At 33.8% G+C, this 10670-nt stretch overlaps 1 protein-coding gene across 1 annotated transcript; it reads right to left on the bottom strand.

Moving 5' to 3' along the window:
• Positions 1-384: 384 nt before the first annotated feature.
• LOC111504025 (general odorant-binding protein 69a) lies at positions 385-10670 on the bottom strand. The gene is made up of 6 exons (XM_023158498.2): positions 10512-10670; positions 6044-6119; positions 4467-4555; positions 1160-1262; positions 648-712; positions 385-524 (listed from the first exon to the last, which is right to left on the bottom strand). The coding sequence occupies exons 1-6, from the start codon at positions 10554-10556 to the stop codon at positions 507-509; spliced, it is 396 nt and encodes a 131-aa protein (XP_023014266.1). The 5' UTR covers positions 10557-10670; the 3' UTR covers positions 385-506.

Here is a 10670-nt window from a genome sequence, read left to right as displayed (position 1 = left end):
CCAGCTACTTCAACTCAGTGACTTGTCTGACATGTATTATTTTTATAGATTGGCGGATGTAGCCGTTACAATGTGCTAGGAGATCATCATGATAAATGAGAATTGAAAATTTCTTATGTTTCTATACCACTTTTATTTGTAAATAACATTGCTGCGGTTTCGTCCCGGAAGGACATAGTTTGAAAATGTCCTTGTAGGACGAAACTGCAATAACGGGTAGGTATTTGGTGAAATTTTGAGAAATACTCATCCGCCGAACAGAAAAAATTAAAACCGTCAAGAACCGGCAAGCAGTTTCATCTAAAGTTCATTGATATAAAGTCCTTTACCTACGACTATTTTGCTTTTATTTGGCTGGCAGACAATATAAGAAAAAAGTTGAAATATTGGAGCAGATTTCGTCTAATGAATATTGTTATTGCGGTACATTATATAAATTCACAATATGGTCTCTTGATTCTAATTATCATTCATGGTTGCTCAGCTTCACGATCCAGATTCTTCGCCTAGGGTAGAAAGTACATCTGAAACCAAATAATATGCAGATGACTGAATATTTAAAAAAACCATCATAAGAAAAATAAATGTGCACAATTATATCAAGAAATTCAGATACACCTGTTTTGTCTACCATTGTTGTTACTCACCTGAGGATTTCCAGCATAGTAACATTTATGAGTTTGGAATATGGCATCGCAGACATCAACACCAGCTGTAAATGAAGGATTGAATAATATTTATCGATTCACTGAAACTAATAGAAAATTGTATAACCGTCAGTTTTCTCACAACCCCATATGACTGAGAGGAATGTTATTTGAACTGGCTGACCCAATAACATTCAAAGGTTATCAGGAAATATATACATCCAACGTCCATCAGGCATATGTGGTTGTGAGGAAACTGACTGTTATACTTTGAGATGATTTAGAACGCAAGTTCTGAGATACACAAAATGGAGAAGGTCCATTTATCGTAACCGAGGGCCGCGGCAAGGTCCCTCGGTTACGATAAATGATGATGCCGTCTACAATTGCGGTAGACCTCATCAAGGGCGATTAAATAACAGTAAACAGTATGCGGGTGAAATACTCAGAAAAAAGTTTCAACACAGTGCTCTCTGGTTATGGGTGTTTTTATATTTGAGAACAAAAGTTACCTTGTGTGCCACATTTCGTGAAAATAGGAGTGGCTGTTTCTTTTATTTCATCAGGTAGTATTGCAATCATGCCATCCACATCAATTGATCCATCGTCTTCCAACTGAAAATAATCTTCATTTACCTTTTCGAAATTATTTGAGAAATTGGATAGAAATCAAGAAACTAGATGCATGCATCTAATATATGAAAGAGAGTCGCAAAATTGTGTTACTTATACCACGACAGAAGCCATGGTCCCCGCAAAGATATTTGAGGTGATGAAATTTGTGACTGTTTCATAATAGAAGCAAAGTCAGCAAAATATATCACTGTCTTCATTACACAAGTTCAAAGAGTTGAACATGAAAGGAGTTTTCAAAGCTCCGTGTACACTTACATAAATGTTGGGTAACCTTGAAAAAAGATACTTGGAAATGTATTTTCATTTTGAGCATACCGTCAGATCTATGCGATTTGTTTTCTTATTCGCAAATAGAACAGCCAATTGTACTGATATATTCACGAAACTATTCAAGATTATGCTCTTTGTTAGCTTTGATGATTTTTTTTAAATTAAGCAAGCATTGTTTCATGAGGTTGATATGGATTTACTACAAATGATTGATTCCCTCAACTACTTTGACATGCTTGAGTATAAACAGTCAAACTGTATAACTAATTACCTGAACAGAATGTTAGATCTAGTTTTTTTCCCCTTTTTCTTGTTTTACCCATGAACATTTGTCTTTTGTACCTGAAGATAACCACTAACCTGCATTAAGTATCAAAATAGTTGATATGCACATCAAAGAAAAGAATTTCAACTTAAACCATCACATATAACTTTAGGAAAGCGTACTTTCCATCTTTGTATAGAGAGATAGAGGAAACTGATTGGAGTAATTTAGGTACGTCCAAGGACGTTAATAAATTAGTCGATAACCTATATTCAATTTTATATGCTATTTTTGAGGATCATGTACCCAAATTCAAAAATTTCAGCCATGTTTATCCTAAATGGTTTCATTCTGATATCATATAAACATTAAACAGAAGGGTAAATTCAGAAAAAAATTCAGGAAATTTAGACGTGATGAGGATAGATTTGAATTCCAACGTTTGCGTGCTTTGATTAAAAGTCAAATAAAAACCGCACATGATAACTATCTTGCAAACATACAAACAATTTTGTCTAGAGATCCTAGCAGTTTCTGGTCATATGTTCACTCTAAGAATAACAGCACAAGAATATCAGGATCAGTAACCTACTCAGGAAACAAACTCGAGAATCCTCAAGATATTGTTGATGCCTTCAGTAATTTTTTCAGTGAGGTGTATTCAAAATCTGGCTCACTTTTGAACAAAGTTGGTACAGTGAATAATAATGTTCATATTCATTATTACCCCATTCAAGAAAATGAGGTTGTATCTGCAACTAAAAAACTGAAGGACAAACTGACATCAGGCCCAGATATGATCTCATCATTTTTGTTGAAGGATTGTGCAGGAGCATTGGCAAAACCTTCATCGACAATTTATAACTCATGTCTGATATCTGGAACATTCCCAGATATTTGGAAATTGGCTAAAGTATGTCCTGTATACAAAAGTGGTGAAAAATCATATATAGAGAATTACAGACCCATATCTATTTTATGTATGTTTTCTAAAATTTTTGAGATTATTTTATATAATCGCATATATGCTTCTGTTCAACGGCAACTATCTCAACACCAACATGGATTTGTTACAAAGCGTTCTACTGTTACAAATCTAGTCATTATTACTCAATTTATTTCCGAGGCATTAGATTACTATGGCCAAGTTGATGTTATATACACGGATTTCTCTAAAGCATTTGATAAAATTGATCATGGTGTCTTGCTCAATAAACTGATGAGTTTTGGTTTTTCAAATACCGTCTGTCAGCTGATGCAATCCTATCTGGCATGTAGAAAACAATTCGTGTCCTATAACGGTTATAAATCTAGAATATATATAGCTTCTTGTGGTGTGCCTCAGGACTCCAACCTAGGTCCTCTTTTGTTTTTATTGTTTATCAATGACTTATGTGAAAGTTTAGCTTGTGAGCGGTTATGCTTCGCGGATGACTTGAAATTATTTTGTATAATTAAGGAAGTAGGTGATTGTGTAAATCTTCAATCTCAATTGCAATTTCTTGTTGCTTATAGTAGTGAGTTATAGTCGAAAAAAAGAGGTTTATACATTCCCGTATGTAATACAGGATTCAGATCTGCTGAGATGTAATGAGATCAAAGACCTTGGGGTAATATTCGATCATAAATTAACATTTGGTAGACATATTTCACAAAAAGTTTCGTCTGAAGTCCATTCTATGAGATTCATAACATAGCCATTGAAAGAGTTCAAAGAAAGTTTTGTAAATTTCTAATTTTCAGAATAGGTGGTTCTTACCCTGAGAGAGTTATCAGTAATGATGTCATATATGAACGTTCGGAACTTTTTAGTTTAGAGCATCGCAGAAAATGTGCGTCGCTCATGTTTTTATTCAAGTAAGTGAATGAGAGAGTTGACTGTCCTAAAATTCTTGAACAAATCAACTTCAATGTAGCACAGCCAGCTTCACGATCTCAATCCATGTTTAGACCTCTCAGAGCAAGAACTAACATTCTGCTCAATTCCCCAATATATGTTATGCGCACAAATTTCAACAGCATTTGTGCCTATGGTGATTAATTCTTCACTTACCTTCATAACATTATTAGAATTGCTAACATTTACTTGAAGTAGGTAATTAGAATTAGTTTTTCTTTTTTGTTCATTTTATTTTTTGTTCATAGTTAAGTATTGTGAATAAAAGTTTATATAGTCCTGTAAATGGGTAAATGTTGGACAATAAAGCTATTATTATTATTATTCCATGCAGTTTCTTACACAAGCGAGTGACTCATGAACATTGTTTCGCAAAGTTGCTTTTTTTCTAGAACTCTTGTCAATACCAGTCCCTTGGATAGCCAACTGACCACTATTCAAGGTCAGGTGAAGATTTTGATAGACAGGACCCTTATCTTCACATATGATTCAGAATAGTCAGGTATGCAAGACTCCGCTTTAACGTTCAGAATATTGATTACCCGTTTTAGTATGCCAATCAAATTAGAAGGTAAGAATGTGACAAAAACTGAGACATTTGACATTATTTATTTTGATTTTGTAATGGACCATCTCAAGAATCAATGCCATGTGGCGCCAGACTATTTTTAGTTGTAGTGGAGTCGCGTTTTCAAGAAGGTTGGAAAACATTGGCTTATGTTATTCATCAGTGGAAAATGAATATACTTACTGCTCCCAATTCTTCAAAGATACACTTCATGTAACATTTAAGCTTATTGTCCTCGGAAAAATCACCATTTCGTGCATTCACTATTAGATCTGCAAAAGAAGGTAGAATTGATATATTCCAACGCAAAACAATTGAATTGTTTGGTAGAAGTGATATATATAATATATCTGGTTCACATTAAAATTTCGTGAAAAAAATATTGTTGCTAATTCTACTGAGTAAAACACAAGTAATCAGGCAAATCACACACAAAAAAGAGCAGTGAGATTCATTACCGGAGCTAGAAATTATGCCACTCGTCTCACATTCAATATTCCTCTCTCTATCCCGTCAAAAATACAAATTGAAAATTCGATTCTTTATAATAGCAAGAAAAACTTCAATCATCTTCCCCTTTCAATCAGAAATGCTACAAACAGTTTCGAAAAAGAAAAATAACTTTTGCTAGATAAAGCTTATTATACTATTGAGGAATTTCTTTCGGGTGACTTCGCAACTTATAATTCCAACTAATATCTAATTTTAATTATTGACCTTTATTTTAATGTTTCTGATTGTTTTAGTTTTTAAGCCTGTTTTGTCAACATATAACATTTTTTATCACAGACTTATTCCATAAACTTTTTGAAGTGTGCTTGAGCCATATTAATATCTCGTTCTTAATTCTTGACCTTTATGTTAATGTTTCTGATTGTTTCAGTTCTTAAGCCTGCTTTGTCAACAAAACCTAAAATTTTATGACAATAAAGCATTTCTGACTCTGTCTCTGAAAAATAATCATTCCTGAGTTTACAACTGAAAACAGTCCCAACATATATCTTCGCACATATAAAAGTTTTTTGTTTACCTAATATCTATCTCGATGTTAGAAGGTAATTTTTTTTCTTTCAAAATGGTGAAGTTAGTTTTAATGTAAACCCTATTTGTAATTCTTGAAATATTATCGGTTTATCTGCACGAAAATATACTTTTTTTGCCATTTATGTGAGTAAGATTGATGTTGCTTTGAAAACATTCAATTCGATATTTTGAATACAAGTTTAGAAAGCCGTAGGGTCACATTTATCTTGGTAAAGTCATAATGATATAAAGTATATGTCAAGAAAACAGCGGACTTGTTAAATTGTCTATTACCACTATTTGATTGAATTCCCAAACTTCGTATACAGAGGGGTTCTTTCCCTTCTTTCCTTTTATGGTAGAGATAATTTCAAATATTATTCTTCTCGGTGTTCTTATTTTTAAGCGACACAAATAACTGGGAGAAAATAATATTTATCAAGTCGTCGAGGGATTCGTCTACAGGAGAAATAATAAATTGATATCTGGATGAACATTAGTAAGAAGACGCTATATATAGAAGCGAAGATCAAAGATGAATAATGCTTCTTTCTCAAAGCGGTCAGTGGCAAAGCCAAGCTGCTGCATCGACAGTTGAATGAGATTCGTCTTCTGTCTTTGCTGGAGCTTTCACTGCAAGCCTGTTAAAAGTAACCAAATGCCGAATATAAATGTTACAAGTTGTTGTAGCACTGTTTGGTTTATTCAGCATGGAAATCATAGAAGTCTATACTTGCCTTCTGATACACCAGTCTGGGAAGTACATTCCGCGTGAAGAGAATCCATTATTTGCTGTTGTTCTTCAGTAATACCCTGAAAATTATAATAGAAACTTATACTTTTATTCATATAGTTAGGCTTCACGATGTGTCCAATCGCTAGAAATAATAAAACGAATACATTTTGAAAAATCTGCTCTTTTTGGAGGTTATTAAAATAATTTAAATATGTGATGGTTTCTCGGAGACGAAACGTAGGACTGAAACTTCTAAACGCCATTTTGCTCAGCCTAAAAAGTGATTTTGATGCACTGTTTGGAACCATTGGTGTAGTAATTAATATTACTGGGGTTTTTCCTAACACCAAACCGCTATTTTAACACTTCAACACGTGTTTCGTGTCGCGATCACCAAGTGATCATCTTCAAGAGGAACAACTTCAACAATTTGGATCAATCAAAATGTGACAAAAATCCATTATTTTACATGCATCTGGAGGTTTCAATCATCATTCACAATACATTTCAAAGAGATCATGGAGATAACACAAAAACATCTAGAATAAACCCAATTATTGTATTCCCTTTGCCAAAATGTGAAAATCCAACTGAACTATCTAATTTGAGGCCAATTAGCAAACTGCCTATCCTATCTAAGGTTTTCGAGCGGAACACCTTAGATTCTTTTGTATAAAATAATAATTTAACAACAAATGTTCAATCTGGATTTCATGCATTCTACAGCAACACCACCGCTCTTGTCAACATCACCCAAGATTTATTTAAAGGAACTGATAATAATGAAGTAACTGCCATGGTACTCCTGGACCACAGTAAAGCATTCGATACATTAGACCACAATATTCTGTGTAGGAAAATGTCATTTCTGTAGATCTATTGAAAAGGTACCTCAGAAATCGGACTCAGGCATTATGCCTGGATGGAAAGTGTTCTAGTGCTTTACCTGTTGACTATGGAATACCTCAGGGCTCTATCCTTGGCCCCATTCGGTTCTCTCTTTATATATCTGACTTTCATAAAGTAATTGAGCGTTGCACAGTTCATCATTATGCAGATGAAACTCAGTTATATTATCGATTTCCTCCAAGTAACTGCCAGGTGGCAATGGAAAAAATTAACAGCGATCTACGAAAGTTACTGGATCTATCTATAGCCCATAACCTGAAATTGTATTCTAAAAAATCTCGGCTGATACTTTCTGACCCGAAACACAAAAGGTGGGAAATTGAAAGAAGAATTGAAATCAAACTTGGACAAGACTTACTACAAATAATTACAGAAGGAAAGAACTTGGGTTTGTGGCTGAATGCTGATCTGAGATTTCACAAATATATAAATTCACTTTGTCGTAGCTCGTACAGTATCTTACGTCAACTCTATCAAAGTAGAGATATGACTTCCAAATTGAAGTCGAAACTTTGCGAAACCCTCATATTGTCTAGAATAGCATATTGCGATATAAAATACGGGCCTGCTTTGATATAAATCACCCACAAAAAATACAAAACAATTGCAGTCGTTTTTCTTGTGGCGTGAGAAAATTCGACAATACAATGTGTCCAAGATAAGGATCCTAAGCATGGGAATCTCAGTACCTGTTGGAGATACAGTTTAGGTTAAATTAGGAAAAAGTTGTGTTCTTTAAAGCTCATTTACATGCCGTTTAGAAACTTGAAGAATTTTCATGGCCTGCTGAGATATTTGGGAAAAACGAGAATTTGACAATATCAATTTTATTTTTTTCTGACTTTATTTGAAAAGATATCAAAAAACGAATAACACTTTTTCATTGGCACTTTTAGGGTACTACACGATGGTATTTTCAGATTTTATATCCGACGTTTCGTTTTCAAGAAACCATCATCAACTTTATTTTTTTATATGACCCGAAACAAAAGTACACCCTGTATCTGATTCCATTTTTTATTACGAATTCAACGATGTATCACATGCCATTGTTTTCTTTTTAGTTTGAAGGAAAATTACATTTTTTCTATTTTCAAAAAATCTTTAAGTAGGCGTTGCAAACAAATGCTTTGACGTAAATACCTGTCACCGAGCCTGTCAAATATTATTTAATTACACGATAAAATAGTAATTGTCGTTGTTGTTAGCCTGTTTGTCGAGTTGTTGTTTTTACAGTTATTGTTACTGTTGTTGTTATTATTGTTTATTGTTGAATAGATAATATTGTGTTATTATCATCGAATATGCCGGGTGAGTATTATAGCCATGAAGAAAAGTTTGACATGCTAACGTGCTACATTTTGTGCCACAAAAATGCTGTAAATACAGCAGCAATGTATCTTAATACATATCCAGAAAGAAAGCAGCCATGTAAGTCCATTTTCTTAGAGCTGGCTCGAAATTTAAAAGAATATGATTCATTTAAAAAGCCTGTTTTATCTCGAAAAAAGGAATCTTCAGAAGGAGCCCAAAATAATGTTTTACAAGCAGTTGTTGAGAACCCTGAAATATCTACTAGGCAAATCTAAAATAATGTAGGAGTAGCCAAATCCACAGCTCAATTTATTTTGTGTAAAAATAGATATCACCCCTATAAATTTAGGATTTGCCAAGGACTTAAACCAGGGGATTTCGAACGGCGACGACATTTTTGCGAATGGTATACAAGCGCGTGTGAAGAAGATTATAATTTCCCTTCAAAAATAATATGGTCCGACGAAAGTATGGTCACTAATAATGATATCTTCAACCGCCGCAATACGCATTACTGGGCTCAGCAAAATCCGCGTGTTAAGAAAATATCAAGACATCAAGAACGTTTTGGGTTTAATATGTGGTGTGCAATTTTAGGAACTAAAATACTAGGTCCGTTTTTTTACTATAATTCTTTGACCGCCGAACGATACCATCATTTATTGCAAAACTATGTAGAAGACTGTTTAGATAATTTACCTCTGGCACAGGTCAATAACTGTTGGTTTCAACAAGACGGTGCTCCTGCACATGATTCTAGACAAGTTCGAGAGTATCTTTCGCAGCGATTTCCTGGAAGGTGGATTGGAACCTTTAGTGAAGTGTCTTGGCCAGCGCGATCTCCTGACTTAACTCCTCTGGACTTCTTCATATGGGGTTTTGTTAAAAACCGGGTTTACCAACATTCTTTTGAAACTGAACAGCAGTTACGAGAATGTGTAACTGTCGCATTCAACAGTATTACACCAGAGATGTTACGTGATGTTTTAAGTTCTACAGTTAGAAGATCATACTTATGTTTGGAAAATAACGGAAACCTGTTTGAACACCTCCTTTGAATTAAATAAAAATGCGTTAATTTCTTTGTTGTTTTCATTACTTTAAAAAAATCATTATTAACCTACCTAAAAATACATTTTAAAAATAGAAAAAATGCAATTTTCCCTTAAACTAAAAAGAAAACAATGGCATGTGTTACATCGTTGAATTCGTAATAAAAAATGGAATCAGATACAGGGTGTACTTTTTTTTTCGGGCTATTAAAAAAAATAAAGTTGATGATGGTTTTTTGAAAACGAAACGTCGAATATAAAAACTAAAAATACCATCGTGTAGTACCTTGAAAGTGCCAATGAAAAAGTGTTATTCGTTTTTTGATATCTTTTCAAATAAAGTCAGAAAAAAATAAAATTGATATTGTCAAATTCTGGTTTTTCCCAAATATCTCAGCAGGCCATGAAAATTCTTCAAGTTTCTAAACGGCATGTAAATTAGCTTTAAAGAACACAACTTTTTCCTAATTTAACCTAAGCTGTATCTCCAACAGGTACTGAGATTCCCATGCTTAGGATCCTTATCTTGGACACACTGTATATCTCCCAAGTTCGAGGAGTCAGGTTGTTTACCGATTGCTAAAACCTGGCAGTTCCACCTACCCGTTAATACACATAAATTTCTCATTCACAAAAAGCCAAATCAGATTTATGAAAGATATAAAACTTTCAAATTTCAGAATAAATCGAGGACACGAAACAGTCACACTTTTATTATTCCAAAACTCTAGACAGCCTGCTTTTCTCGTAGTTTCATTTATAACTCTATCAATCAATATCACTCTCTGTACAGTGAATTTAGATACTTCTTATATAATTTCAAGACAAAATAGAAAAAATATCTCAAGTCTTCTGGGTAGATAATATATTCATGTTATGCCTTGCTCATATGGTTTTCCCTTTGTCTCACATAAAGATGTATGTCGATGAATAAAGCCCATTTATTATTACTATTATTCCCGATAACTCGCGCTTTTGAATAACCTGTTGCTTGGCTAACACTGATTTTAAGTGATCATTGATATGAATTCCGGAATGAAAGGTGGACAAATATTCTCCTTCAACGTTTTTCTTTGTTAAAGACCAACAAGGTATCGGAGAAGACTAAAAAACCATTGTGTTGCTTTGCTTGCAGTCATTAGAACTGGGAAGTCTTTTGTATCGTTTTCGTATTTAGTGAAATAACCTACTTACATAAACTCCACATAAAAGAAAACCAACAAGTATCAAAGGAAACATTTTACAAGGCACTTGATATTTTGACGAATGACTGTTTCGTAAACGAGAAACAACGTTTATGTTCAATATCCCTACCGTTTATCTAATTGCTTTTGGGGAAAACGTTTCAATTAA

This window comes from Leptinotarsa decemlineata, unplaced genomic scaffold, assembly GCF_025532065.1.
Source record: "Leptinotarsa decemlineata unplaced genomic scaffold, Ldec_3_MD MMD2_tig00000232_RagTag_RagTag, whole genome shotgun sequence".
NCBI lineage: Eukaryota > Metazoa > Arthropoda > Insecta > Coleoptera > Chrysomelidae > Leptinotarsa > Leptinotarsa decemlineata.
This window is presented reverse-complemented; position numbering and strand designations above follow the sequence as displayed.

Coding starts and splice junctions, on each gene's coding strand:
- LOC111504025 (XM_023158498.2), bottom strand. CDS start 10,556: ATGTTTCCTTTGATACTTGTTGGTTTTCTTTTATGTGGAGTTTAT. Junction 4,556..6,043: donor CCAGACTGGTGTATCAGAAG/GCAAGTATAGAC, acceptor CTTCTTTTGCAG/ATCTAATAGTGAATGCACGA. Junction 713..1,159: donor CACGAAATGTGGCACACAAG/GTAACTTTTGTT, acceptor CTTCATTTACAG/CTGGTGTTGATGTCTGCGAT.